Source organism: Babylonia areolata, chromosome 20, assembly GCF_041734735.1.
Source record: "Babylonia areolata isolate BAREFJ2019XMU chromosome 20, ASM4173473v1, whole genome shotgun sequence".
Taxonomy (NCBI): domain Eukaryota; kingdom Metazoa; phylum Mollusca; class Gastropoda; order Neogastropoda; family Buccinidae; genus Babylonia; species Babylonia areolata.
In genome coordinates, this window is record NC_134895.1 from 15486025 (window position 1) to 15511024 (window position 25000).

The 25000-nt window shown below is 43.9% G+C and overlaps 1 protein-coding gene across 5 annotated transcripts in view; it reads left to right on the forward strand.

Moving 5' to 3' along the window:
- Positions 1 to 25000, forward strand: part of LOC143295254 (3',5'-cyclic-AMP phosphodiesterase 4C-like) — a 632856-nt gene that overhangs the window by 558634 nt on the left and 49222 nt on the right. For all 5 annotated transcript variants that reach the window (XM_076606833.1, XM_076606835.1, XM_076606836.1 and 2 more), the window contains exons 5-6: positions 1060 to 1172; positions 4841 to 4934. In XM_076606833.1, coding sequence (XP_076462948.1) covers positions 1060 to 1172; positions 4841 to 4934 — 207 coding nt within the window. The remainder of the gene's footprint in view (positions 1 to 1059; positions 1173 to 4840; positions 4935 to 25000) is intronic.

Consider the following 25000-nt stretch of genomic DNA (forward strand, 5'->3'; position numbering starts at 1 on the left):
CCCCCCCCCCCCCAAGGACATTTGTGACGTAGGCTGTTGCTTAAATTGTGTACACAACTCACAATAACAACAACAACAAAAAGAAGCCTTTAATGCATTTGATTCTGTTCGTCCGATAGTGTGTCAGACGTCAGGTTTACAAATCAGTTGACCACACAGATGACAAAGGAAAGCACGGTAAACAAAAAGATGCCAGATATTATAAGAATATGCGCTATCACAAGACAGAATGATAATTACTCTGTGTGTGTGTGTGTGTGTGTGTGTGTGTGTGTTGTAGTGTAGTGTAGACCCTGTTCAGGTCGGGAACTGGATGTAAAAAAAAAGAAAAAAAAAAGAAGAAAAAATGAATAATAAAAAAAGCACGCCAGTCCCTCGAAAATAAAGAATTTTGTCTTGTCTTGTCTTGTCTTGTCTTGTCTCTCTGCTTGCCTGTTTGCCCCTCTTTCTGCCTGTCTGTCTCTACAGCAGCAGCAGCAGCAGCAGTAGTAGGAGTGGTAACAACTATAGCAACAGCAGCAGCAGCAGCAGCAGCACTCGTTTCTCTCGTCTCATTCCACTTGTCCTCTTGTATGTGATGTTTCAATGCCCTCAGGGTTGCGGAGGGTGTGTGTGTGTGAGGGGGGTGGTGGGGTGGGGACAGGCCGGGAGTGGGGGGTGGGGGGGGGGGTGGCACACAAAATAAAGTTCTTGCCTTGCCTCATCGTTTGTTCGTTGTTTGTGGAGGAAGGTGGCTGAATGTTTAAGACGCTCAGTCCGTCAACACAGCGAGTTCCGTGAGGGAGTGTGTGGGTTCGAATCCCGCTTTCGCCCATTTCTACCAAGTTTGACTGGAAAATCAAACTGAGCGTCTAGTCTTTCGGATGAGACGGTAAACCCAGGTTTTACGTGTGCAGCACGCACTTGGCGCATGAAAAAGAACCCATGGCAACGAGAGTGTTGTCCTCTGGCAGAATTACGTAAGAAAGGAACTCCACTGTGATAGATGCACAAAAAATATAGTGACGCCTCCTTGAGAAACTGAAAGTGAAACTAAACTTTTTGTTATCGTTTTCCCAGATGAGACGTACGTCAAGCTGGCGGTGGACACCCTGGAGGAGTTGGACTGGTGCATGGAGCAGCTGGAGACCATCCAGACCCACCGCTCCGTGTCCGACATGGCCTCCAGCAAGGTGCGTGTCGCTGGTTGTTTGCGTGTGCTTTAGGTGTTGTGTCCGTGTTGCCGTGTGTGTCTTGTGTGTGTCCGTGTTGTTGCCGTGAGTGTCTTGTTGTGTCCGTGTTGTGTGTCTTGTTGTGTCCGTGTTGTTGCCGTGTGTGTCTTGTGTGTGTCTATGTTGCCGTGAGTGTCTTGTTGTGTCCGTGTTGTTGCTGTGTGTGTCTTGTTGTGTCCGTGTTGCTGTGTGTGTCTTGTTGTGTCCGTGTTGTGTGTCTTGTTGTGTCCGTGTTGTTGCCGTGTGTGTGTCTTGTTGTGTCCGTGTTGCCGTGTGTGTGTCTTGTTGTGTCCGTGTTGTTGCCGTGTGTGTATCTTGTTGTGTCCGTGTTGGTGCCGTGTGTGTATCTTGTTGTGTCCGTGTTGTTGCTGTGTGTGTCTTGTTGTGTCCGTGTTGTGTGTCTTGTTGTGTCCGTGTTGTTGCTGTGTGTGTCTTCTTGTGTCCGTGTTGTGTGTCTTGTTGTGTCCGTGTTGTTGCCGTGTGTGTCTTGTTGTGTCCGTGTTGTGTGTCTTGTTGTGTCCGTGTTGTTGCCGTGTGTGTATCTTGTTGTGTCCGTGTTGCCGTGGGTGTGTCTTGTTGTGTCCGTGTTGTTGCTGTGTGTGTCTTGTTGTGTCCGTGTTGTTGCCGTGTGTGTGTCTTGTTGTTTCCGTGTTGCCGTGTGTGTGTCTTGTTGTGTCCGTGTTGCCGTGTGTGTGTCTTGTTGTGTCCGTGTTGTTGCTGTGTGTGTCTTGTTGTGTCCGTGTTGTTGCTGTGTGTGTCTTGTTGTGTCCGTGTTGCCGTGTGTGTGTCTTGTTGTGTCCGTGTTGCCGTGTGTGTCTTGTTGTGTCCGTGTTGCCGTGGGTGTCTTGTTGTGTCCGTGTTGCCGTGGGTGTCTTGTTGTGTCCGTGTTGCCGTGTGGTGTGTCTTCGTGTGGGGGTGCCCTATAGCGGCGGCCACGTTGAAAAGAAACAGAAAAAGATATGGTGGGTTGATTTGTTTTTTAAAAGGGTTGAAGTTGTGATTTGTTTATTTATCTATTTCTCTGGTGGTGAAAGTAGTAGTAGTAGCAGTAGTAGTACTAGTAGTAGTAGCAGCAGCAGGAGCAGCAGTACATGTAATAGTAGCAGGAGTAATAGTAGAATTAATCGTTGTTGTCTTCGTAATAGTAGTAGGAGGAGGAGAAGGAGGAGATTGATTTCACCCAGTTTATATATATATATATATATATATATATATATATATATATATATATATATTCCTGTGAAATACAACGAAATATCATTGACGTCGAGAATTCTGACTGTGAGTGCTAAGATTTGAACGCTTTTCTTAGCAAAAACAAAACAAAAAAAACAAAACAAAAAAGCATCGAAAACAAAAGCGCATTCAAATGGTGCTACTATTTTTTTTCTTTGTTCTTCCGGGTCATCATTGTTAGAGCACGTTCTCCTCCCACTGTGACAATTATCAGAGAGTGTTTTTGGTTTATTTTATTTTATTTTATTTTTTAAATCAGTGGGGGTGGTTCCTACGATTTTTCCAAGGATTTCATGACGGTTAAGACAATGAGAGATTGGTTCTTTATAATCTGTTTAGCACCAGACCAGACGGTTTTCCTGCTTCACGTGCTCAGAACGACTTCCTGGCTGTTTGTTGGATCTGTTCGTTATCTTTGCTTTGATTGGCTAAAGAGCTAACATGCATATTTTTTATTTTTTAAAGGGCCACGTGCTTAGAAAAAAAAAAAAGCGATGTCTGATTGGCCGAAATATCGCGCTTTTTATTTCATTTTATTTCTTATTAGCTAATGATTGTATCGACTGGTTCCGGTGGTCTTGAGTTTCATTTAGCTGACGTGGTTACAAAGTGTTCCCTGATTAGTCCTGACCATAACATACTGTTTGGGGGTCTTTTTTTTTTTTGTCTTTTTTTTTCTTTCTTTCTTTCTTTTCTTCTTCTTTTCTTCCTGTAATGATTCTTCTGTTTCAACATGGCATCGATTAGAGCTTGCCAATCGCTAGCAGGTCAGGTGGCTGTCATCAAGGTTTTTTTGGGTTTTTTTTTTCTTTCGTTCTTTCTTTCTTTTTCTTTTCTTTTTTTTTTTTCTTTCGTGTGGATTTGGAATTTCTATGCAGATTTGAAATGTGTGCTAATCAAGGTAATGTTGTAGACTGTTTTGTTTACAACTGGCAGGTGTATACACTCTCAGTGATCGCTAATTTGTGGGCTCGGGGATGTGGGGAATGAAGAATACCAAATAACACAGATCTGTCGGTGAGAAGCGTACATGCCCACCATTGTTGGACTGTGTTCTCTCTCTCTCTCTCTCTCTCTCTCTCTCTCTCTCTGTCTCTCTCTCTCTCCTCCCTCCCCCCCCCACCCTCTCTCTCTCTCTCGCGGTGTTGGCAATGATCGAATATTTCTCGCAGAATTTAAAGACAGATTAATTAATTCCTACAAACAGGATTGGCATGCCCACATTGAAGAGTCAGAAAAATACATTTGGTTCCTCTCTTTTAAGAACTTTTTTTTTTTTTTTTTTTTTTTTTTTTGAGACAGAAAAATACATTAAAGCAAGAAGTAATAAATGGCACAGAACAAGCCTGGCTCGATTCAGACTTAGAACTTTAGGCTTAGATGCTAACAAAAAAATGATTCCTCTGCTGACACGTCCGCACGGTCCCCTTGTCCTATGTATGGTGCTTCAGTTGAAGATGAAACTCATTTCCTTTTTATGTATAAGTATTATGAAGAAATTCGAAAGAAATGCTTATATTTTTCAGCGGTGAAAACTTAGAGAACATGAACCTTACCAGTACGCTTTTGATAGATGATGAAGTGAGAATAAGATCACAAGCGAAATTTATCGCTCTAGCTTGGGATTGTCGGATAAAGAAATTATCTTCGAGAGCCTTATAGTTGTCGAAAAAAAAAAAACACTGTTACCCTGATGCCAGTTCCACAGTTTACAATACTGAATGACTTTGTAGAAAGTTGAATGGTCGAACTTTTTTATTTTCCTTTTTAATCTTAATAATATGTATTTTATGACTTTGTTGATGTTATTGTTGTTGTTGTTGTTTGCCGTATTCACTAGATGAAGATTGGTATGTCCTCATCTCAAATATATTCACTACATAAAGATTGATATGTCGTCATCTTCAAATGAATTCACGACATTAAGATTGCTACCTTCTCATCGCAAATGAACCCACTACATTAAGATTGCTGTATCCTCATAACAAACCAATTCACCACATAAAGACTGCTATGTCCACATCGTAAATAAATTCACTAACTTAAAGATTGTCATATCCTAATCGGAATTGATGTTAAAACCACATTCAAAGTGTCATGTTCTCATCGAAGTAGATTCACTTCGTTAGGATTGCTCTATCCAAACGACAAAATTAATAATCTCCTGTTCTAAGATCGGTGCATTCCATCCAATTATAATTACTGCACAACAAAGACTTACTATATCCTGATCGCAGATAAAATCGCTGCTTTGTGATTCCAACGATGTGTATGTCTCTGTATATGTCTCGCACACTCAGATAGTGATGTCGTATTTTAGGTACTCTAATGATAATGATGAGGAAGAGGAAGAAAAGGAGGAAGATGATTATTTTTGTGTTGTGTGATTGCAGTTCAAGAGGATGTTGAACAGGGAGTTAAGTCATTTCGCCGAATCCAGTAAATCCGGCAACCAGATTGCAGAATACATCTGCAGCACCTATTTAGGTGAGTGCCGCTGTGTGAGTGTGTGTGTGTGTGTGTGTGTGTGTGTGTGTGTGTGTGTTGTTTGCATGTATGTCTTAGTGTGCGTGTGTCTGTGTCTGTGTGTCTGTGTTTTGTGTCCGTGTTGGTCTGTTGTTGATTCTTCTTTAAACTAAGCATAGATTTCATTTTCCCATGCCTCTTCTGGAAGTTCCCGGCATCTCTTTATCCTGCTGTATATCATATTTCGCTCTGTTTCTTTGTGTGCTGGTGGTGAGAGAGAGAGAGAGAGAGAGAGAGTGTGTGTGTGTGTGTGTGCGTGTGTGAGTGTGTGTGTGTGTATGTGTGTGTGTGTGCGTGTGCGTGTGTTTGCAGGTCTGATTAAGAAAAAGAAAAGAAAGAAAGAAATAAAGAAAGAAAAAAAAGATAAAAAGGAAATGCCTAGTAGAGGCATGAATGCGTGGTTAGTATGGAGATCCACGCACACAACACTTGTAACCACAGTAAACCTATCCGTGAACGTTTTAGACACGTCAGTTGTGAATTTTATATCAGGGAAAAACTTCAGTGTCATTCGTGAGTCAATACTAAGAGTGTCGCCCGCGCGAGAATGGTTGGAGTGAAAGGTCGCAAGTGAGATACACACAGACAAGCGGACTTTTCTCCTTTTTTTACTTCTTCTTCTTCTTGTTAACATCATCATTATTATCATTATATTTCATGTGTTATACACACACACACACACACACACACACACACACACACACACACATATATATATATATATATATATATATATTCACTGAATCTCTCTCCCTCTCTCTCTCTCTCTTTCTCTCTCTCCAGACCTACACAAACCACACGCACGCACGCACGCGCGCACACACACACACACACACACACACACACACACACACACACACACACACACACGCACACACACACGCCCTCCACACCACACCACACCACACCGCTCATCTTAATTAATTAATGCCACTATATATAAAAAAAAAAAAAAATTAAAAATTAAAGACTGCTAGCAATCTAACCATGGTGACCCTGATGTGTCCACCCGTCTTCCCTGGACTCTCTCCATCCATCCATCCGTCCATCCGTCCGTCCGTCCGTCCGTCCGTGCATTCTTCCGTCCATCCATACTTCCCTGCGTCTACCAACCCAAACCACCCGCGTCCCTCCCGGTATGGTACGGTGCCAGAATCGAAGTTGCCCATCATGGACAGGTACATAGACGGGAGTAAAGAAGAAACCCAGCCCTCCTTCTCCCAGGGACGCAGGCGTTCCAAGCTCCTTTCTGGTGACTGTGGGGCGAGGGCGTGGGGGTGGGGGTGGGGGTGAGGAGAGAGGAACGGTGATGGGATGGCAGGGGGGTGGTGGTGGGGGAGAGAGAGAGGTGGGGGTTGTGGTCTGGAGGGTGGCTGGATGGGTGGGTGAGTGGTTAGGGGGGATGTGAAGGAGGGAGAGGGGCGGTGATGGGATGGCAGGGGAGGAGAGGTGGGGGTTGTGGTCTGGAGGGTGGGTGGTTAGGGGGATGTGAAGGGGGGGAGAGGGGCAGTGATGGGATAGCAGGGGGAGGAGAGGAGGGGGTGGTGGTGGTGGTGGTCAGGAGGGAGGATGGAGGGGCGAGGGGTGTATGCTTGCAGGGAGAGAGGTGGTGATGGGATGGCGGGGAGGGGATGGGGGTGGGGTGGAGCGGGAGGGGGGGGGAGAATGGAGGGGTGGTGGTGGTCTAGAGGGTGGGGGAGGAGGTGTGTATGGGTTAATCAATGTTTGGATTTCTTCCTCTTTCTCTTTCTTTTTTTTTTTTTTGTGTGGGTGGGGTGTGTGGATTGTTTTGCCTTTTTTTTTTTTCAAGCAAATGCATTGGACTACTTGAAAGCACACAAAATTTTCAATCATAAAAGCTGCTTTTAAGATGCGCGCCACAGTGATCTCGTTTCACCAAGTTTCAGCAGCCAATGGGGTTAATTATCATTATAGGCTTGCCGGCGTCTCTCTGTGGCAGTGGGTGTTGTCTGATAGGTTTGTTTTGTTGTTGTTGTTGTTGTTGTTGTTTTTTGGGTTGTTTTTTAATTTTTTTACTGCAACAAGACTTCAATAAGGGCATGCGTCTTGCTTGCGGTATCCGTGTTTTGCCGCAACTAGACTTTACTTTAAAATATGGGCGTGCATTTTGCTTGAGGCATAGGTGTTTGTTTTACTGCAACGAGACTTTACTTTGAATATGGACATGCGTCTTGTTTGAGGCATAGGTGTTTGTTTTACCGAAACTGGACTTTATTTCAATATATGGGCAAGTGTCTTGCTTGCGGCGTAGCCGTTTTATATGCAACTAGTTTTAATCAAATGGAGGCTTGCAAGAAGGGTTGGTTTTTTTTGCGTCTTTTTAGCTCAGGTATGTTTTGTTTACCATAACAAAAGTGTTAGATCTGCGTATGTCTGTAGCGAAGGCATTTGTTACAGTGCAGGACACGTGGGTTTCTAAACGTCTATGGATAATTTACTGTGCAGTCAACTGATGCAATCTAGTCCCATTGGTTTGCTCAGCTGGCCAAAAGGAGGGAGGTGGCAGAACGATGGCAGAGTCCATTAGGTTCTGGGGTCGAGTCCTGCTCTCGCCCTTTCTCTCAAGTTTGACCGGAAAATCAAAACTGAGCGTCTAGTCATCCGGATGAGACGATAAACCGAGTTCCCGAGTGCAGCACGCACTTAGCGCACTGAAAAAGAACCTATTGCATACGACTAGAGTGTTGTCCTCTGGCAAAAAAATCTGTAGAAGAAATCCACTCTGATATGTACACAAAATATATACATGTTCTCAAGGCCTGACTGAACGTGTGAGATAGTGCTGCTGTTCAGGCTTCTGCCTAGGAGATGTGGAGTGGCGTATAATTATGGATTTGTCCAAACGCTCCTCGAGAAACTGAAACTGAAACTGAAACTGGCCCAATTTCGCGGCTAACGAGGACTGCCTGTGTCAGTCTTTTCAGCCAATCAGCGCAGCTCCCTGCTTTAAGCAATGAAATGTTGATTCCATTGGCCAACGGGCGACTTCAGTGGGGAAAGGGTAGAAAGGGTTGTGGTGGTGGTGGTGGTGGTGGTGAAAGGGGATGGAGAACCGTGCGTATTGTACAGTGGTTATGAGCTGGCACTCTCTTGACCACTGAGCGACCACCAGTTGTTGCAGCAGCAAGAGTGCGGTCCCCTGCTATTGGCTGTTTGCTTTGAAGTCGGTTTGTTCTGCGTTTGGTTGCCTTTGCGGTTAGTTGGTTGGTGGTTGTGCTGTTCTTGTTTGATTTGTAGCCAAGGGAGAGGTGGTTGGGGTGAGAGATGAATCGTTTGTTTCATGTGTGGTGTGAGTGTGTGTGTGTGTGTGTGTGTGTGTCGCTGTCTGTATGAGAATGTGTGAGAGAGAGAGAGAGCACGTGTGTGTGTGTGTGTGTGTGTGTGAGTGTACGCGCGCGCGCGCGCGCGAGCGACGTGCGAGCATATACATTTGAGTGTCTCTGTGAAAGAGGGGAGGGGAGGGGGCTGGTAGGGGAGGAGAAAGTCCGAGAAAGAGAAGACAAGACAAGACCAAGTCTTTATCAATACAACGAGGGTTGAAACCTAAATCTAAACGTGGGGCAGAGAGATACAGACACCTGCAGTGTTGGTCAGGAACTGCCAATGACTTCCGTGAGGAGGATGACCCTCGATTGTGTGTGATCCTTGTCGTCCCATTTGAGCCATTGGGCCGAGAAGCTCTTACCTTTGATTGGGACTCGAACCTGCCGTTCTCCCAGTCGCCAGTCCGCGACGCTAGCCACTTCGCCGCCACGGTGGCTGGTTCCAAAAGACATTTCGTGGAGTGTAAAGCGTTGGCCTAGTGGCAACGCGTCCGCCTAGGAAGCGAGAGAATTTGAGCGCACTGGTTCGAATCCTAGCTCAGTCGCCAGTCGTTTCTGTTTCTTTCCCTCCACTAGACCTAGAGTGGTTAATAGTCATGACACTAGTCATTCGTGTGAGACGATAAACCGTGGTCCCGTGTATAGCACGCCCTTAGCGCGCGAAAACAAAAGAACCCATGGCAACAAAGGGGTTGTCCCTGGCAAAATTATGTAGCAGCCCGAATTTCACATAGAGAAATGTATTGTGACCAAAGAATAATTCAATAAAATACAACACAGTTCACCCCACACTACACCGCACCCCACTACACCGCAACAACACCACATCATACCACACCACCACACCACACCACACCACACCACCACGAGAGGGAAGAGAGCACACAGTTAGTAGTTACAAACAGCAGTATGTATGTACGTGCATGTTTGTGGCTTTGCTTGAAAATGATTTTCGATCAATGTTTGAAACTTTTCTGTACTATCACCACCACCGACCCTTCCCCCTAATATTCCTTGTGACCCCGGTACAAATGGTTGTAAAGACATATTCTGTTCATTTCTGTTCTGTTCTATATTGTTTATTGTTCATGACGGTAGTGTGACGTGGGTACCTGATCCCGGTACAACCGGTGCTAATTATAGACACATTCTCTTCTATTCCAGTCTGTGTTGTGTGTTGTCCATGACGGTGGTATAACATGGGGATCCTCTTCTTCTTCCAGACATGCCCATGGAGACCGTGCCTGAGGCACCTGACGACAAAAAGTTTAGCAACTGGGGTGGGTTTTTTTGGTTGATAATGATGATAATAATTATTATGACATTTATAGTGCACACTGGGAAGATGTGTGGGATAGAGGGTGTGTGTGTGTGTGTGGGGGGGGGGGGGGGTACAGGTGGGGCGTTACTGAACGTGGCCTGGGTTTTACACTGTTGTTTTGTTTTTGGGTTTTTGGGGTGTTTTTTTTCTTTCTGTTTTCGTTTCGTTTCGTTTTGGCTTTGTGTTCTGGCCTTGACAGTTCGTTACCGTGTCTGTGGAGATTGGCTGAACGTTTGTTTCGTGATTGGTTTTGTGTGTGTGTTGTGTGTGTGTGTGTTTGTGTGTGTGGTTGTTGTTGTTTTTTGTTTTTTTTGTTTTTTTGTTGTTGTTATTTTTAGAGGTTTGGCGGAGTGGGAGAGGGTTGGGACTGGGAGGGGGGGGGGGGGGCGTCATAACAGTAAACAGCTGTTTATTTTATTGTTGTTTTTTTTTCTTCTTTTTTTTAAACACACAAGTGGAAAGGATTTGTCACAGTGCGTACACTACATGACAGCCCATCAAGCCGGGAAGATTTGCTGACCATGCATGGGAAAGCAGGTTGAGGGGCATTGTTGGGTTTTCAAGTATGTGTGTGTGTGTTTGTGTGTGTGTGTGTGTGTGCGCGCGCGCGCGCGCGCATGTACGTCATTTGGAGCAGATGATGCCTTACCCGCCCCCCATAAACCCAGTGTCGCCTAAAGATCTGTCGGGGAAACACATTTGTCTTTTCATGTTTATTTTGGGAACATCAAAGCATCAAGTCTTTTCATAGGGAAATCCAAGGGACTTTTTTTTTTCAGTGCGTCGGGATGATATTTGTCATTTGTTGTGGAGATACAAATAAAATATGTACTGTACGCATTGTTCTTATGTGGGTTACAAGTAGGCAAACCACAGATGCCGTTAACTTTCGTTGCTTCTGTTGTTGGATGGAGCGGTTTTGTGATGTTGTTTTTTTGTTTGTTTGTTGATTTTTTTGTTTTTGTTTTGAAGTTCGAGTTTCGATTTGTTATTGGCGTTGTTCAATCTTGATTCAAATCCCACCTTGAGAAATTCGATGAACTTTTCCCCGTTCTGTTGTTCGGGGATGGTGTGTGTGTGTGGGGGGGGGGGGGGGGGGATGGTCTGTGACAGAAAAGAGGGTAGAAAGATTGCGCGCGCGCTAGAGAGAGAGAGAGTGGGGGGGGGGGGGGGGGGGGGGCAGGGGGGGGGGGCATATGCACGGAAAATGTTTTATTTAAATGAATGAATTCCATAAGTTTTTTTTTTGTTCTTTGATAGAAAGGGGGTACATAGAAAAGAAAAGCAGAGATGTTTGATTGGTATGAGGAGCGAGAGAGAGAGAGAGAGGCGGGGGGGAGGTGTTATATATATATATATATATAGATAGATAGATAGATAGATATACATGTATATATATATATATATAGAGAGAGAGAGAGAGAGAGAGACGTTTCTAACACAGCTGTATTAAGTGAAAACCATAAACTGCTTTGACCAACTTAACGCACCTGCGAATGTAACGTAACTGCCAGAGTTATAAGTTATAGACCGATGAAAAGAGAGAGAGAGAGAGAGAGAGAGAGAGAGAGAGAAACAACTGTTTGTGTAAAATAAAAGGGACAAGTTTGAGAGAGAAAAAAAGGGGGCGGAGGGGGTGGGGGGGGGACAAATACTTAAGATTTTGAATGTTCACACAGTAGCCGGAACTTGCTTTGTTAATACTAATGATATTAATGGAGACTGGTGCTCACACCTTACAGATAAGGGATCCCGTGGCGTTTACAAGTTATAAGTACATAAATACGTACATGTATTTAAGCACGGCATACCGTGCACAAACAAGTGCGCGCACACACACACACACACACACACACACACACACACACATGCGCGCGCGCGTACGCGGCCCGGCAGAAGTTCAGGAAACACATCAGTCAGTATTATGGTAGGCAGACTGCAAGAGGTGTAACGGTGTTGATAGACTTCTTTAAAAAAACAACAAAAAATGATTCCCCGTGACGGTGCAAGAAGGGCAATTTGTTCCATCCTGATTTGTATGACAGTCAGCCGTGTTCGACTATATGACCATCAGAACAGCAGAGGAGGTAACTGCTGTCCCCGATGATCTGGGCAAGATTTTTATTTTTATTTTTATTTTTTATTATTATTATTATTATAGTGGAGAGTGTCTTGCCCAAGTTAACTCATTCAGTACGGCCAGTCCTCTCTTCTCCTCTACACAGACCCCTCGGATGTCCAGTGGGTGTCTGAATGACCCAATCTTTAGCTTCCGTCGTCCGAATTGTGATATTCTTTGTCAACATTCACCTCTTCAGTATAAGAGCGTTCCGCTTGCAATATTTTGATGATGGTAATTGGGATGAAACGCTGTTAACGTCGTCTCTTTCGCCGTTCGTATGGAAAGAGTTAACTACACCCCCACTCTCCCGGCCAGGAGGGTTGGGGATGGTTCCCCAAAAGGCCAACTATAGCCCCCAAGGCTGCAGCACTGACGAAGAGCCAGTGCAATTTTGTCTCTTAGTTTTTTTGCGAGTGATAGTCCTTCACAAAAAAAAAACAAACAAAAAAACCAAAGCTGTAAAGGGTTTCCCAATGCAGTAGGGAAACCATTGTCCACACTGATAAACGAAGCAGCTGGCAAAAAACAGTTTGCCGATGCCAGGGAGCGCCGCGACAGTGCGCGTTTCCCCTCTCCAGTTGGTTAACTCACTCAGTACGGCCAGTCCCCTCTTCTCCTCTACACAGACCCCTCGGATGTCCAGCGGGTGTCTGAATGACCCAACCTTTAGATTCCGTCGTCAGAATTGTGGTATTCTTTGTCAACATTCACGTATTCAGTATAAGAGCCTTCCGGTTGCAATATTTTGATGATGGTAATTGGGGTGAAACGCTGTTAACGTCGTCTCTTTCGCCGTTCGTATGGAGAGAGTTAAGCCTGTGACTCCCAGCTACTTTTTTTTTTTTTTTTTTTTTTTTTTCTGAAGGTCAGGGATGGTCGGTCATGGCATATTCTAACCAATAGTCGAGCAGGTCAATCAAAGGTTTGACCCGATTTTCATAAAGTTGGTGGTGTTCTTTTGGTGTTTTTTTTTTTTTTTTTTTTTTTTTCCAGTAAGTAACTAAATAAAACAAAAGAAAACGACGACAACAACAACAACAACACAATATAGTTCCGGAAATTAAAAAAAAAAAATGTTTGAAATAAAGCAACAACACAACAACAACAACAACAACACAATATAGCTTTGGAAGTTAAAAAAAAAAAGGGTTTGAAATAAAACAACAACAACAACAACAACAACAACAACAACAAAGCCTGCTGCTGACAGATCTGTTCAGAGTACCCCACCTACTGGTGACGACACTCCGACACTTTGATAAAGACGAAATGGAAAGATCGATACAAGTCGACAGAGAAACGCTGGGCTACGCGTCGACAGAGGCCGACGCCGACACGTTCGAGGATACCGACGATGCGTCCAAACAGTGCGGCCCCAACATGTTGAACGAGGTCGATGTCGACACGCATATGGACGGAGACGTGCCCATGAAGGAGTGCAAGAAGCTAGGTCGGTCGGAGGCGAAAGAGAGCACCAGTGTGGACATTAACGCCGGTAGGAAGGAGAAGCGTTGATTGGCTGTTGGTTTTGGTAACATTCGTTTTTGATTGGCTGTTGGTTTAAATATCCATGTTTGATTGGCTGTTGGTTTAAACATTCATTTTTGATTGGCTGTTCAGCTTCTGTCGGGTGGGGTCGCATGAGGGAACACAGCATGCAGCGCTTAATTAAGTTTTTGGCTTCTCGTTGTTAAGAATGTTCCTAACTAGTTCCACGCTAAATTTCCCTGGTATACATATATTGGAACATTCTTGTTAACTCTAAACGAACTAAGCGCAGCAAAGACTGCTTTCTGCAACCCGGCCCAGGTTTTGTTTTTCGTTTCCTTTAAAAAAAAAAAATATATATATATATTTGTCTGTTTCTTTCCCGTTGGAATGTTTGTTCTTCCTTTCCTCTTTCTTTTTAATATCCTCCTCCTCCTCCGTCTTCTTCTTCATCGTGTGTGTGTGTGTGTGTGTGTGTGTGTGTGTGTGTGATAAAGAGAGAGAGAGAGAGAGAACTCAGAATTCAAAACCTTTTATTTTTTTTCAACGATAATTTTTAATGCATAGCCTATTCTGTTCTTCCAGTCTGTCACACACACACACGCACGCACGCACGCACGCACACACACACACAAAGAGAGAGAGAGAGATAAATTCTTTATTTCGAGTATAATAGATGAGCACTGCTGTGCTTTTTTACATCCAGCCCCCGCCCTGAATAGGGTCCACACTACACAATACAAAATAAGAAAGCAAAACATGGTGTCAGTAGAAATACATAAGAGAGGGGGAAAATTACAGAATTATTTTTTAGAATAACACACACACACACACACACACACACACACACACACACACACGCACGCACGCACGCACACACACACACACACGCACGCACATACATGCACATACAGGCACAAGCATGGTGTTAGTCAAATACACAAGGGGAAACTGAACAAAATGAAAAAAAAACCAACCACCAAACAAACACACACGGCATACACCACACCATAGACCTGAATTGGGAACAGGGAGTGAAGGAGGTTTTCAGTCAACAGAGTACACAAGTGACAAACAGTATCAATAACATGAGCAATTTACATAACACATTATACATGGCATAAGGTGGGAAAAATAATGTTTTTTTTTTTTTGAAGGTGGTGATTCTGGAAGTGAGTTCCATAGGGTGGCGCCTGAGTGAGCCAGACTGGATTTGAACGAGAGAGAGAGAGAGGGGGGGGGGGGGGGAGAGAGAGGTTGAATCCGGCGGCTTTGATTTGAAAGCCCTTGTTGCACGCCCAATGATAATATAAGCGAAGGGATCTAACTAAAATCCCGAGGGAATGTTTTGCTGCTGCAACTTTTTCTTTTTCTTTTTTTTTATCTTTTGTTGTTGTGGTGGTGGTGGTGGTTTTTGTTGTTGTTGTTTTTTGTTTGTTTTGTTGTTGTTTTTGTTGTTGTTTTTTTGTCGTGGTTTGTTTTTTGTTGTTTTTTTGGTGTGTTTTTTTTTGTGTTTTTTTTTACAGTTGATTGTTTTCCTTCAGAGATTTTAATGATGCTCCACCTGTGTCTTGATACATCACCTGTGAATAATAATTATGTCACCATTGCATATTGATACATCACCAGTCTATCTAGACGTTACCTGTGCATCAGTACAGTACCTGTGTATAATACGTCCACCTGTGCATAAAATTTTAATCGACGGCACTTGTGTGTAAATACGTCAACCGTTCAGCAGCGCATTACGCGTGTGTACATTACGTCATGTGTGTATAACACGGCACGTGTGTATTAATACGGCTTCTGTGTGTTGTTCGTCGCTTGGGTATCAATACGTTACCTGTGTATTGAAACGGCACGTGTCTGTAATACGGCACTTATCTATAATACGTCACCTGTAATACGTCACCTGTGCATAATATGGCTTCCTGTGCATAATACGGCTTCCTGTGTATAATAAGGCGCCTGAATACAATACGACGTAGTCTTCATCTTCGTCTCTTTTACCACCGTGAAGAGTCTGGGGTGTTTTTTTTGTTTGTTTGTTTTTTTTTGGGGGAGGGGGGGGGGGGGGGGGGGGGGGGGGGCTTGGGAGGCGCACAGAAGAACTGTTCACCAGATCTCTCCAGGTCTGTCACCGGGTTGTGCTTCAAAAGCCCGGGTCTCTGCAATACGCCCACATGTGTCTTATTATACATCAACCGGGTTTAAAATGTCAACAGGGTATATAATAAGTTGCCTACGTTTTTTGGGTGTGTGTGTGTGTGTGTGTGTTGATATACATGACAGGCATGTTTTTTTTAAAAGCGCCACCGGTTGTACAAAGGGTCACCTAAGTGTATACAGTACCTCACACCTGTTCTTTACCATACAGGTCAGCGTGGGTGGAGATGGGAAATAAAAAAAAAAAAAAAAAAAAAGGCAACCAGACCCAGCGTTGTCGTGTGCGGCGAATTTAAATCTGTCCGTCCGGTGAGAAGGAGGAGATGGGGATTGGGGAGGGAGGTTGGGGGTGGTGGGAGGGGGGGTTGGGGTGGGGTGGGGGGGGCGGGTGGAAGAAATAAATGGGGTCAGCGAGTAAGAAGAGAAGAAAAAACAACAACAAAAAACGAGGACTAGAGCACGTGATCCTCTGTCACACGTTGGCCAGGCCGGAAACGGGGAACTTCATTGATAGAGTGAAAGTCGCTTTGACGAATGCGTCGGACCGGGAAGGTTCAGGAAGAAGAAGAAGTGGAGGAGGAGGGGGGGGGGGGGGGTGGAGGACAAGGGGGGTTCGGGGGGTTAAGGAGAGGGAGGAGGGGAGAGAGAGTGGGGTCGGTTGGGGGGGGGGGGGGGGGGGGTTGGTGAGGAGAGAGAGGTGGAAGTGGTAAAGGGGTTTTGACAGAAAACATCCGGCGCTGGAGAAGCTGGTTTGTGTGTGTGTGTGTGTGTTTTGTTTTTTTTGTTTGTTTGTTTGTTTTTTTATAACCTACCAAATGACTGTTGTAATTGTCTGTCTATATTTGTCTGTCTGTCTGTCTCTCTCAGTGTCACTCTCCCCCCCCCCCCTCTCTCGCCCTCTCTCTCTCTCTCTATATATATATATATATATATCATATATCATTGACACATTTTGCTCTTCTTCACACACACACACGAACTCTCACGCACACACGCATGGTGCTCACCAAAGACAGCTTGCGACTTCAAAAGTTTAAGTACGCCTATCAGCAATGATACGGAATAGTTTGGTCAGCGGTGCTAAGACGCGCGCGCGTTCGCCCACACACACACACACACACACACACACACACACACACACACATGCATGTACGCACGTCACACACACACACACGCGCGCGCGCGCACTCACACACACACGCACACACACACACACACACACACACACACACACACACACACACACACACACACACGTTACGTTTGTAGATAGGTTGGCAGTTCCCTTTCATGTAGGTACGTTGGAGGGCACGGGGGCGTGTGGGGTGGGGTGGGGGTGGGGGGGTAGGGCAGTTGGTGGGGAGAGGTGGAGGGGGAGTGGTAAGCAGGGTCAGGGGGAAGTCAGTGTCATTGCCAAAAACACAAAGTATGGTGGTCATGTCATGATGAATGGTCCTGTATACTTTATAATGACCGAGGGGACAGTGACCCGCCCCCCCGCTCCCCAAAGGGATGGTATCATTATGGGCTGTGACACTAAGGTTGTGGAGATCAAGTTTATATCTTGCTCCACGTATCTTTCACGTTGTGTTGTATTCAAATACAGTTACCTATTTAAATATTATGTAATGACTCACTTGTGTAAACATGTGAGTCTGTGTTATAACCCCGATGTTCGGTTGTCTGTGTGTGTGTGTGTGTGTGTGTGTGTCTGTCTGTCTGTCTGTATGTATGTATGGCTGTGTGTCCATGGTTAAAAAAAAATTGTCAATTTCTCTGGAAATACTTTGTCCGTCAATACCAAATTTGGCTTGAAAATAGTAGGAAAACAACTCTTCACAGTCATACCAACAAAAAGGTCGTAAGTCTCTCCAATTAAGCCGTGTTTCACGTATCATTAACGGTTTATTTCGTTGAGGCTATTTCCGGGATTCCGAACACACCATATTACCGCATCCCAGTTGCAGTAAGCTTAGTGTAGGCGGTGCTTTGTAAAAGAAGACGGCGTGACCTCGTTTTTTCTTGTTCGCAGTTCAATGGAAAAAAAACCCAACAGATTCTGGACAGAACACATACAGTGACACAGACTACATTATCGACGTGTTTACTGCATATGAATACTTCAGAATGGATTCTCAATTAACTAGAATGAACGGTAATCCTGCAGTTTAGAATACTAAACTCAGGGGCCGTTAAAATGAAAAAGTAGAAGGTGTTTTAGACTGACTTCGATGCGCTGAGTCGAATGCAACCCTCAGCTAAGCTCTAAGACCACTCCTTTTGCCACGAAACTGGATCAAATGCACGGTAAGTAGTAGTACTTTCTACTGAAAACACACAGAAGTTGATGACGTAAACACCACGTCACCAGCAATCAAAATGGCTCGCCGATAGTTGCTCGGGAAGTGACCGACTGAGTTTACTATTTATTATGTCTCTGTTTCATTGACAAGGAGTGGCCGTAGAGCTTAGCTGAGGGTTGCATTCGACTCAGCGCATCAAGGTCAGTCTAAAACAACCTCTATTTTTTCATTTGAACGGCCCCCTGAGTTTAGTATTCTAAACTGCAGGATTACCTGACATAAAAAAGAAATTGAATCCACCGTGTATGCTTTCCCAGTTAGTTGTAACAAAACTTGTACATCTATATAGATCCAGAGAAAACGGCTAAATGTTGCAGTTTTGATTGCGGCGATGACAACGTCTCCTTTACCGCGGACTTTAAAGATTTCTTTAAAAGCTCGAGAAACACCAAAATAACAGCGTTATCACTTCGAATACCGCTATCGATTTATCGCCCTAAAATAAAAAATGCTTAAACATTATGTTTTGAACGTCATTGATAGATCCTCAAAGTGCAGTGACCAAGACAGTTGCTTCCCACCTGAACATGCTGGGTTTGAATCTGCGCCCGGGTCTCTTTTTTTTTTTTTTTTTTTTTTTCTTTTTTTTTTTTTGTTCCCTCTTAACCCAAAGCTTTATAATAACAAATACAGACCATATTTTAATGATGAAAAGAGTTGTTTGGGTTTTTGTTGTTGTTGTTGTTGTTTTTGTTGTTTTTAATAATGTTTCTTTGAAGTGTATCCCAAGTGAGTCTTGAAAAGCCTTGCTTCTCTTGTTTTGTTTTAAAATTTTGTTTCGTAATGTACATCATATTTACAGATGTAGGGTAGGCTGTCATCTCCACCTCCCCCCCACACCCCCACCCCACTCACCTCCTCCCCCCCCCCCCCCCCCCCCCCCCCTCCTCCCCTCCCACCCTGTCGGATACTGGGGGCCTTTCAGTATAAATAGCATCCCATCCCCGCTCTCTGGAAAATTGTGCTGGAGATTTCCTTTTTTCTGTTGCTCTCTTATCTTATTTCTGCTTATTTTCCTCCTTCACTGTTGTCTCCAGTTACTGCCTTTCCGGTCCATTTCCCTTTTTTTTTTCTTTTTTTTTTTTTTATCAAGCCTTGACACTCTTTTCTTCTGCTGTCTACAATGTTCTGTTTCGTGCTGATATGATGTTGTTTTGCTCTGGCGAACAGGTGGTGATATTGAAAACCTAAGGATGGGCACTAGCTGTCCATTCTGCAGTGTTATTTGCCTATATGGCCGTTTTTATGCATTTTGTTTGGCTTTGAAGCATTCATTGTGTCCTGTTTGTTTGTTTTTCTATATACGATTTTTATGTAATCTGGGGATGATAAATTAAGCGGAAAGGCTGACGTCCTGAGCAGCAGCCTAGTTTTATTTGCCTTTAGAAACTAGATAGTTAGGATAATGTGTCGTGACCTGTGTTGTTTTGTAGCTCTGTCTTAATGATTTTATTTTTTTCAAGATGTGACGGTTTTGTGTTTTAGGCGGTTGAACATTTATATACTTGGGCAGTCCTGATAATTTATAAGGCTCTGTGTGGTCGGCTGGACTGTCAGCAACAATGTAACAGTGTATGTGTGGAGGGCTCTCTAGGCCTGCTCAGCGCGTAGGATTTAATAAGCCTGCCTTTATATATATATATATATATATATATATATATAACAGCAGACGTGGTTTGGCGTATAAGGAACAGTCCGCACGCTTTGTCACCTCCCTTGAAACTGAAACAGAAACCGTGAAACTCATGGTGCCGGGCCCACCCTTTCACACCACTCTCACGTTTTGTTTTGTTTTTGGTGTTTTGTTTTCTGTTGTTGTTGGTTTGTTGTGGGTTTTTTTGTTGGTTTTGCTTTTTTTTTGGGGGGGGGGGGGGGGGGGGGGGGGGGGGGGGGGGTATAGTTTCGTGCAGAGTAATTTGGTTTCAAAATGGCACTGAAAGGGTATTTGTTTTTTGATTATATATTCATTTTCGGCCCAGGCGCTTTTCTCCGCAGGGTTGTTGTATAGTACAAACAATATATAGATATATTGTGATATATTGTGTGTATGTTACATCGCAAGGGACTTTCTTTTTTTTTCGTTTTCATTTCTTTTTACTTAAAGTCCATTGTCTGAATTCATCAAAGGGATCGTCGTTTTTTGTGGTTTTTTTGTGCCGCAAGTCATTGATGAATCTGAAGAGTCTATAAGGGAAGACAGATCTTCACAGGAAGAAGGAAAGGGGAACGGGGTAGGAGGGGGAGGGGTAGGGGGGGGGGGGGAAGAGAGAGCTCCTGACGAGAGGAGAGCAAGAGAAACCACCACCACCACCACCGGCACATACGCAGTTCGTTTCAGTTGCATCCAGTAATCTCAACCCTTCGAAAGCAAAAGAAACCACCATCACCACCGGTATACACGCAGTTAATTTCAATTGCATTCAGTGGTAATCTTAACCCTTCAGTCCTGTAGCAGATCAGGAAAGCAAGAGAAACCACCACCACCACCACCACCACCGCAGGTACACAACGCGGTTCGCTTCCGTTGCATCCAGTAACCTTTGCCCTTGCAGATCAGTGCCAGACTGGACACGCCTCTTGTTCCTACCGCTTGCCGCCATTGATAATTCGACACACGGCAAAATGATTTCTGGATTTCTACGACGAAGAATGGCCCAGTCTCAAAGTCTCCCGTCAATAACGGGGACTACCCGTGAACTCTTGTCTTTACCTGGCTTTAAATTGTCTTTCCTCCTCCACCTCCTCCTCCTCCTTCTCCCTTCTTCTTCTCTCCTCCTCCTTTTTTGCCGGAACCAGTCGCTCTCTTTCAAGTCAAGGCTGGCCTTGAAACGTGTTCTGATTTCTCTCCCAGCTTCGAACTATCGTGACTGACCATGACCCCCCCTCCCCCCTCCTCCCCCCTCTCACCCTTGCCCCCCCGGCCCCCTCACCCTCCAACTCCCACAACCCCCCGTGTCTTCGAATAAGTGTGGACAAAAAAAATAATAAGGCAGTGCGATGCTCTCAGTGTGTGTGCGTGTGTGTGTGTGTGTATGTGGTTGTGCGTGCGTGCGTGCATGGATGCGTGCGTGTTTGTGTGCTTATGGTGTATGCCGACGCAGACCGCCAAGCGGACAGAGACTGATGCATGAGTTCCGGCCCGAATTTGCAGGAACCTTTCTCACGGTTCCGTGGCACGCACGCACGAACTCCTCCTAACCTAACGTTGTGATGATGTCATCCACCATCAGTCTCCGTCCTCCCCCCCTTTCTGCCCCCGTTCCTTATCTCTCGGATTCGAACCCGGAACCCGTTCGCAGCCAGAAATAAAATTAGAAGCCGTGTCCCGTCGCCGATCGATCTTTTCCGTCCGTTTGATAGGGAGGGGGGCAGGGAGAGGGGGGGGGGAGGAGGACAAGGAAGTCATTCATCTCACCTCTCGAAGTCGGTTGAAGGATGTGGAAAGTTGTTGGGTTTTTTTGGTTTGTTTTTGTTTTTTTTAACAGTTTTTCGTGGGTTGGTTCTTTTTTTCTTTACTTTTTTTTTTCCGGGAGGGATTCGGGGTGGGGGTGGGGAAGGTTTACAGGGTTGTTTTTGTTTTTGTTTTTTTTCAGCCCTGATAATGACGAGGGTGTGCAGCCCACTTTCGCTGTGGACTTTTCGTCGCTCGCAGAGCGAGAAGTAGGTCATCATTATGACGACACGGGCAGCCCACCACTATGACCTGGCTTCTCTGGGTTGTGCACTGCTTTTGTTCGGACTTTTTGGCAGAGTTTATATATAGTGGATCAGTTCGAATAAGTAATGGCAGATATATGACAAGAAACACGCTCAAAGTAAACATACAAGACTAAAGCGAATAATGAGTTTAATCATAAAACCAAAATATCTCTTGTAAACTTGCAAAAAAAAAATTGTCATCAAAAATGTTCAAAATCCTTTCGTCAGAACAGCGATTTCAACGACGAAATGTTAGCCTTTCGGTAATCTGGGGGAAGGGGGGGGGGAGGAAATGGAGACGCGCATGCGCACGCCGTTCTCGCTAAAAAAAATAGCCAAGAAAACCCGACGAAAAATTGCCTGCACACCCTCCTCTCTAATGGTTCTGCTGGGTTTTATCATTAAAAAGCAAGACAGAAAGAAAGAAGGAATGTTGGGGTGGGCGGGGACAGTCGGGGGGGGGGGGGGGGGGGGTTAGAGGGGAACCAGGGTTGAGAGTCGAAGAATCCGGACGGTGAAAGTCGGACGGACTTTTTGCTGCTGCCTGGAGGGTTATGATCAGTTGATTATCAAATTTTATATTCACACGTCAGCGAGGACAGAACAGAGCAACTGCTCTGAAATCCATGGAAGGGGAAGGTTACTACTTTTCACACGTGCTTTTTGGTGGTTGTTTTTGTTGTTTGGTTGTTTTGCTGTTGTTGTTTGTTGTTGTTGTTGTTGGGTTTTTGTGTGTGTTTTTTTCGGGGTGGGGGCGTGGGGGGGCGAGGGGGGGGGGGGGGGTATATAAAAGGCTGAACAGTGGAAGAAAGTACGTACACTGTTCTCTGCAGCCATGATTATGAACACCATTCTATAGTTTGCACCTAACTGACTATTATTACAACATTAATTCACACACACGCACGCACGCACACACACACGCGCGCGCGGGTGCACACACGCACACACACACACACACACACACACACAGAGCTGGTTTCATCGGTCGCTTGGTATGTTTTTTTTTTGTTTTTTTTTTAATTTCGCTTGTTTTTTCGAACAATTTGCTGCGCATTGTATCATTGTTTTCTGTCTTTATTATTTTACCAGCGTAGCAAAGCTGCATGCAGTTCATGCTGCTGCTGCTGCTGCTGTCCCTGCTGATGATGTTGTTTTAATCTTCTTCTTTATAATTCATTTACTTTAGCAAAGTCGTTGTTGTGTTGTTGTTTTTTTAATCTACCGTATGATTCTTTAGGAGTGATAAGCTATGATTTACAATGACGCCCCAAAGGACATTGCTTCGATAGAATCGTTCCTTTCGTGAGTGGGGGGAAGGACTGGAAGGTTTAGGGAAGCGTCATGAACCAATTACATAGCACCCACGAAAGCGGAGTATGGCTGCCTACATGGCGGGGTAAAAGACGGTCATACACGTTGAAAAAAAAAAAAAAAACACCACTCGTGTACATGCGAGTGAACGTTGGAGTTTCAGCCCACGAACGAAGAAGAAGAAATTACATAGCATGGGTTTAACAACGGCTGTTATAATACGTATCGTTAGCTTGACTACCTGATCAGACGCTAATCACTAGTGAACTGTTACACGACAAAAGTGAAGACCTGCAGTTTATAGTTATTATAACGGGTAGGGAGCGTGGTAGGGGAGGGAGGGAGGGAGAGGGTGGAGGCGGTAAGCTGGGGCAAGCAAGGAATTAGCCAGGGACTGGCATCAAGAATGCAAAACTACTCGGTGATCTCCAGTTTAGATAAATTCGGTCGTGGCGTAATACTTCATAAACAACGTACGACAACCACGGTCATTCGGTACAAATGCAATAACAACAAAAACAACAGTAACAACAATAACAATAATAAATGATGATAATGATGACCCTAATGATAATGATGATAATCGTCTGATAAAGATAATGATAATGATGATAGACTATTAGTAGCAGTGGTAGTAGTAGTTGCCTTATTGTTTACAAAAGTTGTTTTGTTTTGTTTTTGCTAATGATATCATTGCTTGATAATGAAATTTAAAAAAATATTTTAAAAAGACTTACGAGAATCAATCATCAGTACGAATTCAACAACAATAGTAATTGTCGATGAAAAAAAAGTTATTGTTCCTTCTTATTATTATTATTTGTAATAGTAATTTATCATTGATATTATTAGTAGTAATACTATAATAAAATGAATTGAAATATATTGTATTAAAAAAAATGCAAAGATCAAGTAAACCTCACACACAGCAATAATCACAAACATGAACACATGCATTCATCACAGTAAGAGAATAAATATGCGCACAACACCGCACTATAATTACGCACAAACATGATTACTAAACACCGTACCATTTCAGCAGTAATTTTAATTGATAGAACGCGCGCGCGCACATGCACACACACACAGACACACACACACACACTTAAAAGTCCAGCGTCTTTTTTTTTTCCGTTTTTGCTTCTTTTTTTTTTTCCCGCCCAAGCCATGCTTGTGTATCTATCTCACGTTGCCGCTAACGCAATGTGACTGGGTGTGCATGCGGAGCGAAAAGTGGGTCGTTTTCAAGTTTAGGGCTGACGTCGTTTTTTGTCTGTGCTCTGTTGGTGACTTTTTTTTTTTTTTTTTTTTTTTTTTTATATAAATGTCTTCCGCTAGATCGTCAGGCTGTGTGTGTCTGTTCGTTCTTTACTTTAACGTCTTTTCACTGTAAGTGATATCAGGCGAGAGTAGAAAAAGTAGGGGTTGTCTTTACAAACAAAACGAAAAAAAAAAGCATATCAATAAAGTGTGTGAGCGTGTGTGCGCGCGTATGTGTGTGTGTGTGTGTGTGTGTGTGTTACATATAGAAAATGATCGATTTAAGTTTTGTTGTCTTTACAAACAAAACGAAAAAAAAAACAACACATAACAATGTAACATCTTTCTAATGAAAAACTAACAGCAATAACAGCGAACTAACTGGACTTAACAAGGAGTTGAACAGGTCATACATTAGCAATGGACTGCTGAAGATTGCCAACACTGAAGATGATTTCAGTTCAGGGATGTGAGACTTAAACATATCGCAAGTTGATATATGATCGGCTGTTTTGTGAGCACCACAGATGCAAGAAACGTAACTGACATACTTGGTCTTAAAACAATTCATTTTCCATCTGCAGATTAGAGAAATGATTTGACTCTAATGAAAATCATTTTGGTAATGTTTTCCCATGAAACCATACATTTTCTGTATATTTCTATGTAACTCTACGTTACCGGTGTGTTTTTCTTCAAGCTGAAATTTTGACCATTTGACTTTTTCTACCATGGTGTAGTCTGTAGTGAAAACGAAATATTTAAAATCTCTTTCATGGAACTTCTAGCTCCCTTTTTAGCCAAAATATCAACTTTTTCATTATGTGTGTCTGTGTCTGTGTGTATGCACGAGTGTGTGTGTGTGTGTGTGTGTGTGTACAAGTGTGTTTGTGTGTGTGTGTGTGTGTGTGCGTGTGTTTGAGTGTATGTGTATGCATGCGTGTGTG